We start from the raw sequence: 19,510 nt of genomic DNA, 5'->3' as shown, positions 1-19,510 counted from the left end.
CGCATGTGTCAATATATATTATACAAAATTGTGTAAATTAAATAAATACTTGAAGAATTAAAGTAGTTGGTCCGTAAAAGACTTTTCTTAGGAATCCTTTCGAATTTTAAATGCATATGAATGGAAATACTATCTGTGTACACCTGTACAGGTAAGGAAAGATTATCCGTTCGCGGGAGCTGAGATATTTGCAACTAAATTAATACTTTTTACACGTGTCCCTTGCAATTATCGTTCTATATTTTGAATCTCTATTTTTAATTTCTTCTGAACCATATTTAGGATTTTAATGAGAAACTGTAGAATACTGAAGACTAAGATACAGATATTATATGATTTTCAAAATTACTGACGGTTTTGTTCTGGGAATAAAGCGGTGGAAAGTTCATGATTTATAGTAATATTCGAAATATATATGTACATATAGTATATATACATATACACATATGTAAATTTTTATATACTCTTTTCCATTATCTCTGTGCATTTTCATTGGATTAACTAAATACAATATAAAGAGCGTTGATAAAAAAAAAGTGAAAAATAATATTTTCGTTTTTGACATTTTACGTAAACATCTATCTCAACCTTATTTCAAGTTAAGCTTAGTTGATTGAACAAATTTACAGAAAAATGATGTTACCCAATAAATAACAAATTTATGGCAAATTTATAGATCCTCTTGACTGAAAATCCGACATCTTTAAAAACGATTTGCTTCAATTAAATTAAAATAAATTAATACAAGAAAAAATATTTTCGTATTTGTGATATTTGTTTCAACTTCGTTTCAAATAAACTTTAGCTAATTAAATAAATTTACAAAGTAATTTTGTTTAATAAATGATAAATTTATGAGAAATCTTGACGCGTTGTCACCGAAAATCTGATATCGTACGGACGAACTACCTTAAAATTGGACAGCTCGCAATCGATAATGCAATTTAATTTAAATCCAACAACGCTACACATCATTTTCCAAGCGTGATGGGCTGTCGCGGAGAGCACAGGGAGTAGTGCGGGATATATCAGCTTGTCGGCCTCGTCGAGACACGTTCGCGTGAAACTACATATATCTGTAGAATTCCTCACGCGGCTAATACGCATATCGACGGTCTCGATAGTACGCAATGGCAAACATCGTGGTGTTTAGTGCGCGATAAAAATGCGCTGCATTAATGAGCGCGACAGACGGCCAAGTGCAAAAAAGAAGAAGACCATTATCAGTGCACGTATCGCGAATATACACGGTGTCCCACGACAGTCACGGTTACTGACAGATACTACGAGAAACTTGTTCTCCATTCCTCCCTTGACATCGCGATATCGAGGTAAGACTTCTCGAGCGATTAAATTGTAAAGTGTCCGCGCTTCTCGCGAATTCAAAGTTCACGAATGACGTGAATAAAGAGAACTTAAGGTGATAATCATAGTCAGATTTTGTATGTTTAAGAGCGTCATAAGTTTATCTTCAAATGCTATATGAATCATTTCATGACGTTGGCTATAAAGTATCCGAAGATAAACTTCCCAGACTGACAAAGATGCTGAACATAGAATGCAAACATTTAATGCATACTCTGTGATGCAGTTGTAACACAATGTCTTTAAAATGCTCGTTTTAAGAAGTACTAATTTATATATTATGCCATAATTTTTTAATCAAATTATTTACTTCTTATTAATGCAATAATTCCGGATTAGTTGCATTCTCTTTCCAGCAAGATAACCAGCAATTTTCATGGTATCGTGTGACTTCTTTTGTATATTAAAAAAATCTTTCTTGTATAAAGATACATCTTTGCGTACTATATGCCGAAATATGTTCGTCAGAGTTAAAACGACTTTATACAGAATGTCTGACAATTATTGATTTACTCGTTGTGGGCAGGTAGAACTCATCAACCGAACAAAATTCTTCTACTATTTCACAAACAATTACGTAAAATCTTGAGTTATTAATTAAAGAAGATTGCTGATACACTGGATGAGCTGTGATGGCAATGTCTGTCTTCAATGCTTTTTAACCGTTAAAAAATTTTGGTGGAGAAATTGCCTAAAAAATTAATTACTTTGCATAAAAAATAGAAAGAAATTAACATATACTTCCTATATTAATATAGGAAAAAATAAACATTGTGTTTATTAGTTTAAACTAAAAAAAGTTCTAATTTGCAAATGACATATAGATTTCTAATTACTAACTAAAGAAGATTGGTGCATTCGTGTACAAACATATCTGTTTTAATTAATAACTCCAAATTTTAAGCGGTTGTTTGCTAAATAGTAAAAGAATTTTGTGTTTAGTTTGAGTTTTACCTATATGGGTGTATATAATGGATCAATAATTATGAGTGTCAATAATTATCAGACACGCTGTATATAAGATTGGACTACGAATATCTAACGCCCTTATTCTTTATTCGTTTCCATATGAAATGTAACTCTTTAAAATTGAGGAGAGAGTACAACTCAAAGAGTGCAACGAGTATCTCGTTAGTATACAGAGATGCGCATGCGTGAGACGCTCTGTGTATTAAAACATTTTCCGAGGATAAAAACATGTCTTTTTCGAGAATTTTTTTTACAAAACTATAAGAGATATTTATTTGTAGTTTTACATATATAATATTATAAGCTTAAACTGTTTATATTAATTTTTTCATGTAAAAATATTGATGAACTTTGAAAATATAGAGCATTTTCGGGAAATGATCCAAGTGTACATATTACATTGGCGATTGTGGACAAACTAATAAGCGGATCAGTCTATGTTATATATATATATATATATATATATATATATATATATATATGTATGTGTGTTTACAACATATTCATCTTCAATTAAAACTAGAAAAATTAAAATATATTAATTTCTTCCTATTTTTTATGCACAATTTTTTATGGATCAATTTTTTAGGCGATTTTTTCACCAAAATTCTTTAACGGTTAAAAAAAAATTGAGATGTAATGTTCCGATTTTTATTATCCTAGTTCCAACGATAGCCACACATCTATAGATTAATGATCTATTTCGTTTTTCTGTTTCAGTTTACTGGTAAAACCATGCACGCCAACATAACACGTACGATTGGACCCTTTTCTGGAATGTTCTGTATCCTTAATGTTTATTAATATTTTTACATGAAAAAATTACTATAAACAGTTTAGATTTATAATATTATGTATATAAAACTACAAATAAATGTCTCTTGCAGTTTTTGTAAAATAATTTCAGAAAAGATCTGTTTTTACCCTTGAAAGATGTTTTTTCTCTTAAAAAGGAAAAGAAGGACGTGGTAAGTAAACGACGAAATTACGATCAGAGGAACATTCGAAGAGGTCCTCATTCTCATGTCGATCTCTGCATTTTCTCCTTCCTTCTCTCTCTCACACACACACACACACACACACACACACACACACACACACACACACACACACACACATGCATACAACCACACAACACTAACAGTTCACACTCTAACTGCGATATATACCGCCGTGATTTAAAATTATATTTAAATAAAGTCGAAGATAAGAGAGAATAAGGCGAATAAAATAAATACATCATATAGAAAAATTATCCACACACCAGATAAGTTTATATGTACAAAGGTGAAGTGTAAAAAATGCGTTGTAAAAAGGGGAGAAAAGTGGGAAAGGAATGCCGCGACAGATAAAAAAGGAGTGTGAAGCGTGTATAAAAAGACAATCGAGGCGTATATGCGCCTTTAAATCGCATACGTTTGTCGGTTACCGGCAGAAATGTGTACACGTACGTGTGCTCGAATTTATTACGCGCGAATTTATTATAGCCGACACTTTTAGGCGTAAAACGAAAGGAAATCGATCGATGAAAAGGTCTAATCGTTGTCGAAGTTAAGGTTGTTAGCAGTTGGCTTCTTAATACGGCTGAGACACTTACCTCCCGACGCAGCTTCAAGTTGAAACAGAGCAGGTAATGACACAACGAGATAATTTGGTTTTGATTGATTTCTAGAAGCTGAGTTCTCTCGTTGTGGATCATCGGCTGCGTTCCAAGCTACATCGAGGAAGAAAAAGTGTTCGAACCGTATCAAAACCAAGTGCACACTCGTTTGCAAAACAGTTTGAATGTGTTTTCCAGTGGACATGCATTATTTCGAAAAAAAATATGCCAGAATAAGTGCGCTATTTTCTGACAAGTCATAATACAGAAATCCGAATACCAAGACAATCTCTCGAAATACAATTTTACTGAAATATTGAAATTGTCTCGTTGTATAGCCGCATTATCTAGTCATTGAAATACAAGAGCGTACTCAAATTAATATATGATAAGTCAGTTCTTTTCAGCTGCGCTAATGCCTGTTTTTATCAACGTCGTTTAAATCTTAATGTAAGTTTAAATGATTGTCTACAAGTCGTAGTTATGTTTTAAAGATATAGTACTGGTGAATCGATCATGTATCTAATTCCTTCGTAAATTCGTGAAAAGTTTTATCAAACTCATTAATGAAACTTTTCATTTTTCACGAATTGCGCGACGAAAATAGATATATGATCGTTTCACCGACCAGTGCTACGACTTTAAAACGTAACTACAACGGCATTGTAGATGACTCCTAAGTCTTCGTTCGAACATTTATTTGTCTAAATAGTTTAAACTTAGATTAAGATTTAATCGATATTGGCAGGTAGTTGAAAAGGCATAAGCACTTTTTGCCTTTAGAATGAAACAAGTGTAAATAAAGGTTGAGTTTCACTTGGCGACCGCATTTTGATCGCAAGTGTCATTCTCTCTTTGTTCCTCACCGGATATTAAACAGAAACGGAATGTGCCGCGTCAGCGCGATCGTCAAGTGGGACTTACTCAGAGTGAGTCAATAACTATTGCCACCTTGAATATGTTCAAAGTAAGAAACAAGTGATCTTTAGATTTTCGAAACTATTCTACTTGGAAAGAAGCGTCTTGTGATGATTACAGTTTCTTTTTTAGGGGAATAGTTTCAAAGATCTTAGCCCATATCTACAGTGTGCTCTTTGCTTCCTGTTTCTTTTTCTTTATTTCTTTCTGATTTAAACCTAGAGCTTTTAGCTGGAAAAAGCTAGAGAACAAGCAATATAGAAAGCAAAGAACACATTGTAGATTAAACTTTAAGCTTGATCTACAATGTGTTACTTGCTTTCTGTTTCTTTTTCTTTATCTCTTTCTGACTCAAACTTTGAGCTTTTAGTTAGAAAAGGATAAAGAATAAGAAATAGGAAGTGAAGAGCACATGGTAGATCAGGCTTTAAACTAAAAAAAGACAGAGAACAAGAAACAGGAAGCAAAAGGCACATTGTAGATTAGGCTTCAAAGTCACTTTTGCTTTTTGTTTCAAAGATATTCAAGGTGACAATAGTTATATATCCATTTAGCACAAGTGTCTAAAATACATCCTAGGGACGTCCCAGAGATCTCTGGAATATCTCTAGGATATATTTCAACATTTGTGCTGTATAGGTATTGACTCACTCTATATAATTTAGTAATGAAAAGAAAAAGAAGTTCCACTGTAGCATTAGTTCGGATAAAAAGAACAGATTTATTAATACATCTGTGTGTACTGATGTTAGAGGCAATAGTTTTCCTTTGGAACAATTATATACTTCGGGAAATTTATTTCAGGATATTGCCGCGGTATTCGGAATTACTATCTTTCGGAAAATTGCTCCGGGTTTCGAATTTAGAGATTTCAATTTTCCAGAACAATGCATGTCCACTTGTTTTTCGACGTATTTCAGGACGTAGCCGACGTCTGATGAGAGAATTTTGATTTGAAATAAATGATTTAGAGTAATTCTCATGAGATTTCTTTCTCATTGGACGCCGGATGCGTCTCGAAAAAAAAAAGTTCAATTCTACAAACGTGTGTATATAGCACAAAACGCATTTTAAACGCATTTCGAGCACTGAAGTTGCAGTTCAAGATGTCAAAATTCAGAGGCACTGCTGAAACATTCGCGCATGAATCGGTTATGACAGGAGCCGAAGTGACGGTACAGGATGTAAAAATAAATTTAAGATACCATAATGACATATTAATACATAAAGTAGTATTTCGGATTCAAACGTTGTAATACTCGAAGAAATGCCTAAAAGGGAGACTAAGAAGAAAACATATGCAAAGAACTTTATCGCACACAAGGTACTCTTTTAAAGTAAATCAGTGAATAGTCACTGATATCAGTTATAAATGTAGTACTAAGCAGTTTCAGTGCTATACTTATAACTGCAAATCAGTGTATATTTACTGCTTTCAATGATGTTTCACTGATTCACTTTAAGAAAGTAGGCATAGTAAAATAAATGCAATATGAAGTATTTGATTGATCAGAGGAATAGCAAATTTATAATGTTTGTCTTTTTAGTTTGAAATGTATATTAATTATAATACACATGAATCATGTAACTTTTATTCTTTTCCTATTTTTTTAATTATTTTAATTATTTACATCATTATGTACGAGATCGGAAATGCGAGAACATTGGACTGAAAGCTTGGAAACACGGACCCGAATAACCCGAAATATTACTTTATGCATTGAGGCTTCTGGCCCGTCGCATTGTCTATCTCTTTTTAATGACGTCAAAAGCGAGAAAATGCATGCTAAAAATTCTTGCGAAATACATTGAAATAAAAATATATATCCATAAAGTAACACTTGTAATCGATTAAACAAATTTGTAAGATATTTCGTGCATTCCCCTTTTTCTCCAACAATCAATAGTTTATTGTAAATTAATCTGAATAAAAATAGGCGAAGAAATAGATTAAGAAGATGAATTGTATGTCACGTTAATTTACGACAAATTATTGATTGTTAGAGCAAAAAGAGGGTGCACGGAATATCTTACAAATTTGTTTAATCGATTGCAAGTGTTACTTTATGGATATATATTTTTATTTTAACATATTTCGCAAGAATTTTTAGCACGCATTTTCTCGCTTCTGATGTCATTAAAAAGAGATAGATACTGCGGAGGGCCAGGAATTTTAACACGTCATCACATTATCTTAAATTTTCATATCCTATGCTGTCACTTCAACTCTTGTCAACCGATTCATAATCTCTTCTGTTATAACCGATGTGCAGATACGTCAGCAGTACCTCTCAATTTGGAATCTTGAAGCACTGCAACTTTAGTGCTCATAATACGCCCAATGTCTGTTTTTACCAACTTTGGTTGAGTTAACCGGTTGGTTATTCCAATCGAATCGACCAATTGCAATCTATCAATTCTGATTAACGAGAAATGCGACTGGTCAATTTCGCTGGAATAATCAGCCGGTGAAATTAACCAAAGTTAGTAGAAACGGGCACAAATCGTTTTGCGACTCATTACTTTCCAGCGCCTATATCATCGAATATGTATCAACACCCCTTGCTCTCCGTTCACTCTAACGACCCGACTAGAAAACAGTCTGTGTCTCTCTTCTCTCCCTCTCTCTTTCTCGTCTGACAGTGGATTTCTCGCGAAACGTTTATCAAGTTATCATAGCGTACGCGGGCGCCGACGACGTATGTGATGAAGCGCGCGCGACGAAGCCCGATAAAAAGCTCAGTGTAAAATTCAGCCTTCGAAGATGGTCACGCGAGTCGACTGCCGGCGTCGACGAGGTCGTCTTGGACGAACGCGCGCGGCAAGTCGGCTTCGCGCGACGAATTCGCTAAGATACTCGCGCGCTAATTCCGCGCCGAGCGCGTCTTTCGCGCGCACCACGTACGCGTACCGGACATCGACGAGACACTTGGCCTGGAAAATTTGCCTTTGAACGAGAAGAAGAACAAAAATTGTTGCTGCTACTATCACTACTACTGCACAAGCTACCTAGACAACATAATGTCTAAAATCGGGAAATAAGACGTCTTAGAGGTCATCTTTAAGATGTCTTTCAGACGATTTACGTATAAATGTCTTCAAGACGTCTTAAAGATTATCTTCAAGACGTCTTATGTCCTGATTTAAGACATTATGTAGTCTGGATACGTGCCGTTTGCATATCAAACTGTATTTACCGTTTCATGAGGAAAAGAACTCGACTTGTTGGTAGACACGCATTGTCCCGAGAAACTAATATCTCGATATTCGGAAGCTAAGACGACAATTTCATTAGAGGACAGAAATCTAATTATAAAAATCGAGTTTTCTTCTATGAATATGAGAAAAGAAATCATCTTTTACTCGATAACAAATCTGCCATGCCAAAGAAAAAAGTGGTTAAATCACAAATGTAGTTAACCACTTTTTTCCTTGGCACGGCAGAAATATTGATCGCATAAGAAATTCATAATCCCGAAATCCGAATACCAAGATAATATTCCGAGATACAATTTTTCCCGGGAGGAATTATTTTCTTGTAAACAACACGCATTGGTGTATTAATATCTGTATAAAAAGTGTCGGATCAATAGAAGTCGTGGGTAAAACAAATCGACGCATCAGTTCACAAATGTGACTTTTAGAAACAGGCAAAACGTAACTCACACATTCCTTATCACAAAGTTACAGACATTCAAATGCTTCTCCTGAAAAAAAACCTCCTGTTATCGGTGTTTAATACATCTGTAAACTACTGTATCGGTAACTTTGTAACAAGGAACATAAAGTACGTTATATTCTAGTAAACTAACGACAACATTACGTCAATGTTATAAATTCCCACTGAATAATATAACACGTGTGTTATATTGCATTTACACTGTTGAGCGGAATTATAACATTAATGTTACGTTACTAATAGTTAGTGTTTAACGAGATCTTAAAAAAAAATTACTCAACACATTTGTGAATTAATGCATTGGAATCTCCTTGATTCAATAGCAATGTTATCGAAACTATTGCTAAAGTTATTAAAATAGGTAACTAAAGTACTAGTTTCAATAGTATTGCTATTGAATCAGAATTTATTCCAACCACGGCGCGCTGTTGAGCAATTCTGTTGATGCAACAGCACTTCTTTTTCCGTGTACCCGCTTGAGTACACTCTCTTGCTGCACTCAGATGAGTAGATACTAATGGCTCCGGCTATACAACGAGACCACGATTCTAACACTTCAGTAAAAATGTGTTTATTTCGATACTGGGATTTCGGTACTATGACTTTTCAAAAAATTGTTCCATCTTTTAAATTTTGATACATTCTTTTTCAAGACAATGCATGTCCGTATAATTAAATTTCTGTTCCCAGAGAAGCAGACAAAACGGTCGTAGGAACAGAAAGATTCCAGCAGGAGGTTTCCGTGATCTCAATCAATCGTCCTTGGTTATTTCAGACGAATGTTCAGACAAATCTTTCAGTCACAGTAACACAGAGAGTTATTAATCGTCACTGAGTTTTCGTCCCGTCTTCAGAAAACAGAAACTTCCTATGAAAACCGAGTTTTCTTCCATGAATATGAAAATGGATTATGGATCTTTTGCTCGATAACAAATATCGATTACACGAAAAGAAAATACAATTATCAATCATTATGAATCACATATCGACTCGCTCAGACAATTTTCCATCAAAAAACTTTCCAAACTATGACCTTCGATGACCGGTACAGTTTGTTTCTCGCGTCTCTTTTTTTTCTCCCTTTTTATTCTTCGCGAAGTGTTGACTTAATAGTAGCAGTCGTTCGCGACCGTAATTGCGAAAATTGCATCAAGCGTTAATTAATCCGCGTCCGAATCAACAAACCGATCAAAGCGGTGAAAGTCAAGGCTCGTCGCCTGAAAGCTTTGTCGATTGCGGTGATACTCGTATGCATCGAGAGCGTAAAAATAAATAGCCTCGACAATATAAAAAAAAAAAAAGACATTAGAGCAAACTACGTATCTAACGGGTGTTCAGCGGCTTTATACGTGCGCGCAGGAGCGAATTGCCCGAATAAAAAGTTGAAGGTAAGCCGTAAGAAGAAGCCGTACGCTAATTGAATGGAAAGTCACGAATCAGTGCGGTTAGGAAAATGCCAACGGGGATACCGGGGTGAAATTCTGCCCGACCAAGGGGGCACGCTTCGATGTACGACGGCAATTTCTTCCTCGGAGAACCGAGCGCTGCGTGCTCGTATTAATCAGACATGCGCCGTGCCGCGACGGCAATCCGGAGACTCGATGAATCCGTCATCACGTCACGTCGGAATGGATGAGCGCGCGCAAAAATCCCTTAATTAACTATCGTATGAGCGCGACGCGCGTGTTCCTCGAGAATTTCACAATCAACGATCGTGGCATCCGTCGTCTCTAGTCGTTATTGCTATTTACAACGTGTTCAATGTTAAGAGATTAGCGCAGTATCGAGTGGGGGTGTGGGGGTGGATTGGGGGAGGGGGAACGGGGTGGTGTCTCTGGAATGTGTATTCGCCTGTTACATTTTCATACAGAGAGATCGATTCGTGCGTCGCAACACAGATCGATAACGCAAGTTTCGTATAAATAATCAATGGCAGCGTGTGTTTGTGTACGTGTACATATGTGTGTGCGTGTATGTATGTCCGTGTGCGTGTGTGCGACATCGTGCGCCGATTTGCCGACGAAAATAAAAGCGAACGAGACGTTACGGTGTTAATAATAATACGAAACGCGAGGAGAACACATGCCACGATATTGACGAAAAAAGGATTCCGCACGAATGTTGAGAAACGGTGAGATCGTTCTTACGATGTAAAAAATGTCTCGGCATACAAGAAAAGTCTTAGAAACCCTGCCTGACCACATATGCGTTAAAAAAAATATATATATATACGACACGTAACTTCGACGTTGAAATAATTGAGTTTCTCGCTGGAATTAAATGTAATCGCGTCACGCCGCGAGTCATGTAATGTGTGATCAAGAGAACTTTCGTCCCGGTCGTGACTCAACATCGACCGTCGTCGTATTTGAGAGACGTGCCGCTCGTCTCCGGCCATGACTATAAACGAGCGCGTCTCGAAACATGGATATTAGCGTAGATATTTATGTATAGATCGATATAATTTATATTATAAATAGTACACCATTTTTTGGTCTTTATCGATATCCCTTTAATCTACGAAGCAATATAGTAGTATCTCATTGTGCGTGTACTTACATTACTTTTTCGTCGAAGTGTCTCTCTCTCTCTCTCTCTTCCTCCCTCCCCCCTCTCTCTCCCGCTCTTTCTCTCTCTCGCTCTCTTTCTCTCTCTCTCTCTCTCTCGTTCTCTCGCACGCCCAAAAACCCAACCGAGAGAGAGTTTCCCCTCGTGATCCCTTGTGCGTGTAAAAAAAATGTCGAGAGGTTTAATCGAACCTCCCCGAACCGAGTCGAACGAAACTCAACTGATTCAACGTTCCGTTACGATTGTTATTTGTATAGCAAATAACAAAAGGATTACGGCCACTTAAGACGCTAAAAGTTAGATTAACGTACTTACACACAAATGTCCGATATACATAAGTGTAACCCCACACACTACACATTCTCGCAAATATGTATGTAAAAACCTGTATGTGGATCTCGATAACGCTTCGATATCGAGCGATTTAGTCTCACGAACTCTTTGTTAATTTTTTTGTTTTGCTCTCTCGCTTGTTATCCTTATCTCGCTGTCTCATCCATTTTCGACTTTGAGATTAGCTCGATCGTCCATGCCTCTTCCTTGTCGTCTTCTTTATCTCTTGTTCAGTTCTGTCCTTACGGCTGGAAGTGTGAAGCGTATCGTGTGAAACACAGACTGTCGTGTGGGACGGCTTGTACCGTAAACTGTGTGAATTCGCATGGCGAGCGCGACAACGTGGCATACATACCGTCGATGAGCTCCTGCTTCATCTTCTGGAATTCTTTGCGCACTTCCTTAATTATCTCCGCCTTGAAAGCCTCCATCTCTTGCGCGGTGAGCGACGACCCGTCGTTGACTCCATTTACTTTGAGCAGGGTGTCCTCCGAGGCCGAGCCGAACCTCTTGCGCACCGATTTCGGTGACTCAGCGCCGTTGGAGAATTTGTTATTCGACGAGTTATTCTTGTCCCAGGATTTCTTGTCCGGCGAACTCTCCGGCTCCTGAAACAATTCGAGACGGTCAGAGATTATCCAAAGCATTTACACCTCCTAATTTCAAAGAACTATAACTCCGTCATCACTTACCGGTGGTTGCTCAGGTTGTTTCTTCTCAGCGGCGGCTCTTCGGCGTGCCAGAGTCTTCGCCATCTCGTCCATCATGGAAGCCATTCCGCCGCCTCCGCCTCTCCCCAGAGTGCCGTAGTTACCGCCGCCTCCACTGCCACTGCCGCTACTGCTGGTGCTCGAGCCGCTGTTCTCCACCGGTTGCGATTGTTGCTGTCGGCAGTACGAACACGTCGTACATCAGGCATCAAGCGCATTAAAGGCTTTTGTCTTTCGAGGTGGGTTTCCCTTGAAAGATCAGCCATTCGCGCGAAAGACAAAAGACCTCAATGTCAAATTACCTGCTTCTTCTTGAGACGAGCTTGAAGAGCAGCAGCCAATGAATTGGTGTCCGGTGGAGGGTCGTTTGAAGAGCTGACGGAAGAGCCAGAGGCCGCCGCGGCGGAGGTGTTGTTGGCGTTGGGTGCTGGCGGCGGTGGTGGTGGGGGCGGCGCGGCAGGACCAGCCAAAGGTACCATCGGAGGCGGCGGTGGACCACCGCCGGTGAGAGGGGCGTAAGCGTTCGCACCGACCGTGTGATGGCTACTCGCGGCATACTGGTTCACAGAATTCGACGGTGTCCCATACGGATTCGTAGTGGCCGTGGCCGCCTGTACCTGGCCGGCCGTACCGGCGAATTGTGCCTGCGCCTGCGACACAATCGTGCCGTACTGCGACTGGCCGGGCTGGGCGACCGCGTACTGGCCCGCCGGCGGCGGCGGCACAGCCGCATACTGGCTTATCGAGCTACTGCTACCGTACTGACTTCCACCACCGCTGCTGCCACCGTATTGCGCGACCTGATTGCCAGCCGGTTGACTATATTGGCCAGCTTGGCCCACCTGTCCGCCACTGGCGTAATTGCTTTGACTGTTAGTAGCATAGAAATTGTTCTGGCTGCCAGTGGCAGCCGGGTACTGGCTCGGGCTTTGACCCACGACGTTGTTTGCACCAGCGCCGGCGCCGCCACCGGCGCTGCCACCGCCGCCGACGGCGGCGGTAGCAGTCGCGTACTGATTGCTCGTTGCCGCACCGCCGTACTGGCCCGTCTGATTGGTCACGTAGATCGGCTGACACTGTGACTGATTCGGCAGGCTCGTCTGAGAGGACGGCGACTGTGCATATTGACTCATCATCATCGGCGGCGCCGGTGCCGGCGTGCTGAAGTTCATCATCGCCGGCGGGCACGGGGGTGCTGGCGGCGCAACGGGTGGCTGAGGTGGCGGTATCGGCGGACCAACCCCGGCCGACATTTGCGGAGCAGCTGGAGCCATACCGCCGACTCCCTGCATGCTCTGCAACGCCGGCTGTTGCTGTTGTTGCGGCTGTGGCGCCGGTGGCGCCGACGAGGTCCTGTGGTGACCAGACTGCTGTTGCTGCTGTTGTTGTTGCTGCTGTTGTTGCTGCTGCGTTGGCGGGCAACTCGGCGAGATAGGATTAGGACTACCAGTTGCTGCGAAAAAATGTTTGTGTCTTTACATTGTTTATTGCTGTATTCGCCTGCACGATATCATGTAACATTTATCTCGGTAATTATTTACATTAGGGACATCTCGCTGATGGCCTTGTCGAGGTCAACGTTCTGAGTGATAGTATTGCATTCCAAAACTCTACTCAGTTAATCTTATAAAACTCAGAGTGATGGGAAACGGAGTAAACTATCAGCTCCAAGAGATTTTGAACGAGAAAGAATAATCTGTTCTTTTTCGCTGCACTCCTCCTGCATTAGTTGACACTAGTTGTCTCTTTTCTTCAACAAAATTTCAACCGTATAGCTATTTCTTTTTATGTTCCGTTAAAAACTAATTTAATTAAAAAGAACAGACTTATGTTTTCTGCATATATATACAAATAAACAAGGTTTAGCAAACCTTTAATTAATTGGTAGATATAAGCCATAGTAAGAGTTGCTAAATAATTATTTATTGAAATAATTACAAATTATTTATTAAAATTATATATGTAGTAGTATAATATACTTTTATTTAGTAAAATTTTATATGTGGTAGTATAATATATTTTTCATAAATTCGCGCTGTTATATTGGAGTTTATCCTTTTATACCCTTGAAAGCAGGGTTCATAGAGTTAACTCCAAGTATAGTTAGTCTGACTTTCTGAACGATTAAGCTTTTCCTATAAAGTACGTTACATCATATTTTGAAACGGTATTGAGTTAATTCCGCTACTCGGAGTAGAGTTTTAGAACGTAGCCCAGAAGGTTGTAACCGTCGGTCACTGTTTATTAAAAAGTTATGAACAAAAAAGTTTGGAAAACGTAAGAGGCCTATTTCTTATGATTCGTCAACAGTTTTCAAAATGCCACTACAAAAATATCTAAATCTTGCTAATAATAAAAAATTTTTAAAAACCTAACCTAATCCTATTCTCAAATACTGTTAGGTGTTATCGAATGCATGAGCGTAATGTTAGTTATTAACAGATGTACAACATTTATGCACATATATTTAAAAAACTATCAATGCTTTAGGATAGAGTTAGATTAGGTTAGATTTTTAAGGGGGTAAGCGGTGAAGTCTCTCTCTCCCAACCTTTCCAAAAATGTTTTTAATTTTTTAATGCTAATCTATACAATATCTGCATTTTTAGTATACGATAGATTCATTAATTTAGTAAGGTGGAAGATTTTAAGATAAAAATATCAATACCCGGATTTAATCCTGGATATTCTTATTGCTTTAGTCTTTAAATACGAATATTTAAACTTTCAACATAAAATCTATATACATCTATATACATATATTAAACGTGCACATAAATTCTATGTTAAGAATTTAAATATTTGTATTTAAAGAGCAAAACAGAAGGAATGTCCAGGATATGTATCTACGAATTAATACTCTTGTCTTACTTCTCGAGAAATATATCCAATTTACTGCTTTTTTTCGATAAAATTCCTAATTCTTACTAAAAAAAACTGACAATACATAACAGACTTTGCCTTCGAGTTTTATTTACATGTACCTTCAACTATAACACATGCTATTCTACTGAACAATTCTACTAAACGACTGTTTCAAAATATAATTGATAGAATCTTTAAACTTTTTAGTTCATAACTTTTTAATGAACAAAAAGTAACAATTAAAACTTTTTAATTGTTACTCAGAGTTACAACATGTGTCAAAGTCACCGGCGAGTTGTTTCCTATGTAAATAATTATTTTTATTTGTTATTGTACTATGCATTAGGTGTTTCGATTAATTTTGAGAGTTGACGTTATGAAGAATTGCAAGTATTATTGGATGAAGATTCAACTCAAACGCTCAAAGAACTTGCAGGAACATTGGGTATTGGTCAAATTACTGTGTACGATCGTTTAAAATCTATGGGAAAGACCTAGAAGGAGGGAAAATGGATTCCACACGAATTACCTACCCAAAATCGTCATAACACTTATGTCTCACTTTTTTCAAAGCACAAAAAAGAAGTTTTTGTATCAAATTATAATTGGCGACAAAAAGTGAATATATTATGATAATCTTAAATGGAAAAAATCATAGATGGATTTAAACCAACCATCAACATCGACATCAAAACGCAATATTCATGGAAACAAAATTATGTTCTGTATTTGGTGAGATTATGAAGGTGTTGTATATTACGAATTGCTAAAACCAAGCGAAACAGTTATAGCTGATCGCTATTCACAACAATTACGCAAATCCAAGCAAGCATTGGATAACAAACGACCTCCGATCGCGAATAAAAGATGTAAGGTGATTCTTATTTCACAACAATATCAGACCACATGTCGCTAAGTCCATGAAAGATAAGTTATTGGATAGGAAATCTTACTCTACTTCGCGTATTCTCCAGACATTGCACCATCAGGTTATTGTTTCGATTGATATAACATGTGCGCTTCAAGGTACATACTTTCGAAACTTTGAAGAAAAAATTCGTCGATGAGTAAATTGTTTCTAAAGATAAATCTTTTTTCTATCGTGGAATCCACTTATTGCCATAGAAATAGGAAAAGGTTGTAGCAAGCGGTGGAAAATATTTTGATTGAAATATAATGTATCGTTTTTTTTTAATAAATTTAAAAAGCGTTTTTGAGCCAAGAATCTTAAAATTAACCAAAACTTTTAATATTATGTTAGTGCAACAAGTTGGTCATTTTTCTATTAAATTCTCATAGGAAGTTTAAATATAAAAAAAATAGCAAGTTATAGACATCTAAACGAATAGCCGATATTGTTTATTTCATTAGTAAAAATTATTATCCCATCGAGATTGAATAATTTTACTTTTTATTTTACTGGACAATCATGACGACATCAATCTAATACTTTCTCGAAAATAGTTTCTTAAAGCAAAATCTTAAGACGAATAAGATTGTTTGCTCAAGGCGATAGTGAAAATATTGCCACTCAGGACAGCAAGAGTGAATGTTTCACTCGAGCTTAGAGTGGATTCCATCTCCACACGAGTGAATGTTTCAATCGATTAGGCTGCATTCGTTCCTGTAATGATGAAAGATATCAGATTCACTCTTCAATTTCAAGTGAAAATATGTACTCGGCGTTTCAAAGAGAACAAGTCGCTCAGTGTAAAAGATCATTGAAAATCGAGACTCAGCCGTTACTCCACTCTTTTCGAGTGACATTTCACTCCAGGAAATTTAGAGAGTAAGGAAAGAAGTATAATGATTGGCAGGGATTAGTATATCAATACATTTAAACGCAAAACGAACTAACTATTAGCAGCTCACTAAAATCTTGTCTGATTTTTGTGTAAAAAAAAAACGCGAGTTCTACAAACGCCAGTTTTATACCAAGAGACAGTTTAAAATAGAGATGTACCCTAAAAACTGCTAATCACTGTACCTCTTCCCCCGTCATAAAATTGTACGCCACGATACCTTGACTCTGCTGAGACATTCTGCGTTCTTGGATTATCGCCACGTCTTCTCTGGTCATGGTCCTACGCAGACGGAAATCGGAATTAACCGTGGGAATCTTACGATGCAGGATGCATTGTTAGTGCAAAGCATAGTGAGACCAGCCAGCTAGACTAACGTAACGGACAATACTAACGATCATCTATGTAATCCTAGACACAAATCGTACTAGAACTCGCTTTAACCACCTTAACGACGAACACCTTATGGATCCTCGAGTAAGTGCTAACAATACATATATCGACAATATCCAAGAAAAAAAAAAGAGAAAAATCAATCGCAAATCGACAAATGTACAAGGGAAATATATCCAACTACAGAGAAATACTATATCCTTATCTATGTCGCGATGCATTTCAGCGGTGAACACCGTACTTACTGGAAATCAAAGCGTATCGTTAAAGTGTTTAAACGTTGATATCGATTCATATGCGAGCCAAAGAGCCAAAGAGAATGTGTTAGACTGACAAGTATAAAGGTGCTTTTAAGATGGTACATTGCAGTTATGTGACGATCATTATTGGTCAGACAGCATGATATTCAGCTTCATGATAGCGATGACAGACAGAAATTAATCATTTCTCCTTGAGATCAAGATGGAGAAGGGGATGGGAGAGAGGGAGCGATAAATGATTGAATTGGCCAGCTTGAACGCGACGCAGCTGCAAACGCGACCCGTAATCTTATCCCTGCATCCACATTTGTGTATTTAGGCCGTTTCTTGTCCGATAACGGTCCCGGATATCGAGCGGATCGAAGCTGTTGAATTTTGTACGCGTCTCACGAAAAGTGCCGCTGGAAAAGTGTCACCGCGGGGCCGTTCGCGGGGCGATGCATTCGCGGGTTATTTCGAGCGGCGCAGAGTGCAACAGACCGAACGAATTCTCCCGCCGCGTCGTCGTCCGATTTTATTTTCGACGCCGCGTAAATGTCTTTCCGCGGATCCTTCGCTTTTGTCGAGACGCGTCGCCGGGGTCTCGCTACGTGAAAATTTGGAGATTCCGTGGGGGACCAGATAGATAGATAGATAGATAGATAGATAGATAGATAGATAGATAGATTAGAAGAGGAGAAGAAAGTAAAAATGGCTATCGATTAGTAGCAGCTGTACACCACTAAAACCGCTAATTGGCGACAGTTCGGGGGATTACGAAATCGAAGTAGATGAGGTATGGAAGAAGAGGCCGGGGGACAGTTATTCTAATACAATTAACACCAGAATGCCCGGAAACGATAACCCCCTTTAGGTGCCCGAAAGTGTCATTTTGCCTCTTTGCAATTCTAATATTTTGAAACTCGCTCTGTTTCTCATTACTCGTATCAACAATGGACATGCTAACAATTCTGGACATGCTAAAAACATAATATATAAAATATAGATATCTTATATATTGTAAACAAATTACAACAATTTTCACCACTTTTCTAAACTTAATTATAATTTCTTGATTATAATTTCCTATGGTAACTTAATTTTTATAATTATAATTTCCTATAGTAAGATGCATCACAATTATTATTTACTTGCCCTTTATAATTAGTATACGGAGAAAATATTATAGTAAAAATTATATTTAAAAAAATGTCTCTTTTTACAATGTTTTTTGTGTAAAGCTGGATTGTATTGAAATTGCAGTATAAATTAATAAACTTAGTAAATTTGACGATCTACTTATATGATATAAAATATATTCAAATAATTACAATAATTTTGTAGTAAAAAGCCAAACGTGCATAATATTTTTAAGCAAATATTAGTAGCATATATTTTTAAGCGTATATTAGTAGTAGTTTTGATCATAATTAGTACGGTTCAATATTATTAAAGTTTTGTTATAATTTTTGTTAGAATATTAACTCCATATACAAAATAAACTGCTGAATAACACAGAATAAAATATAAACTTAATCAGGATTAAAAAACTAAAATCTCTAATGACAATTTAGCATATTGTCCTTATAACACTGACAATTAAAAATAAAGAGTCAAAATGACTCTTTTGGGCATTCAAGGTACATTACAAAATAATTCATCGCAATATCATTGAACTCTCCCATTACACCCTCAGTGAGTTCTGCTTAAAGAATAATCGAAAGTCACGAGAGATTCTTTTCCTAAATTCCACGAGAAACAGAAATAGCGACAACCAGGAGATTTTAAAAGAGTGAAAATGACTCCATCGGGCATTCTAGCGTTAGTGCCTGTAGCCCTCCGCTAAAAAGGGAATCAAAAGAGAGTCAGGAGAGCCTAATGAAACGCATGGCCTTTAACCCATATTAACCTGGCATTGCCGCAAATTGGCGACGTTATTAAATTAATTATACACACACACACACACACATACACACACACACCTGTATATATATATATATATATATATATATATATATATATATATATATATATATATATATATATATATATATATATATGTCTCTCTC

The 19,510-nt window shown here is 37.5% G+C and overlaps 1 protein-coding gene across 4 annotated transcripts in view; it reads right to left on the bottom strand.

Annotated features, from left to right (window-relative positions):
• Positions 1-3,576: 3,576 nt before the first annotated feature.
• The window catches only part of LOC116850658 (protein enabled), a 64,172-nt gene continuing 48,238 nt past the window's right edge, over positions 3,577-19,510 (bottom strand). For 3 of the 4 annotated variants that reach the window (XM_032829184.1, XM_032829185.1, XM_032829183.1), the window contains 5 exons: positions 17,030-17,091; positions 12,445-13,595; positions 12,125-12,316; positions 11,788-12,040; positions 3,577-11,680 (listed from right to left, as the gene is read on the bottom strand). In XM_032829184.1, the coding sequence (XP_032685075.1) occupies positions 11,652-11,680; positions 11,788-12,040; positions 12,125-12,316; positions 12,445-13,595; positions 17,030-17,091 (1,687 nt within the window). In that variant the 3' untranslated portion in view covers positions 3,577-11,651. Of the gene's footprint in view, positions 11,681-11,787; positions 12,041-12,124; positions 12,317-12,444; positions 13,596-17,029; positions 17,092-17,447; positions 17,993-19,510 lie in introns of those variants that run through there. The other variant, XM_032829186.1, reaches the window with a different exon arrangement.

The sequence above is a fragment of the Odontomachus brunneus genome, unplaced genomic scaffold (assembly GCF_010583005.1).
Source record: "Odontomachus brunneus isolate Ranch 3 - 2012 unplaced genomic scaffold, Obru_v1 Obru_scaffold_151, whole genome shotgun sequence".
Taxonomy (NCBI): domain Eukaryota; kingdom Metazoa; phylum Arthropoda; class Insecta; order Hymenoptera; family Formicidae; genus Odontomachus; species Odontomachus brunneus.
This window is presented reverse-complemented; position numbering and strand designations above follow the sequence as displayed.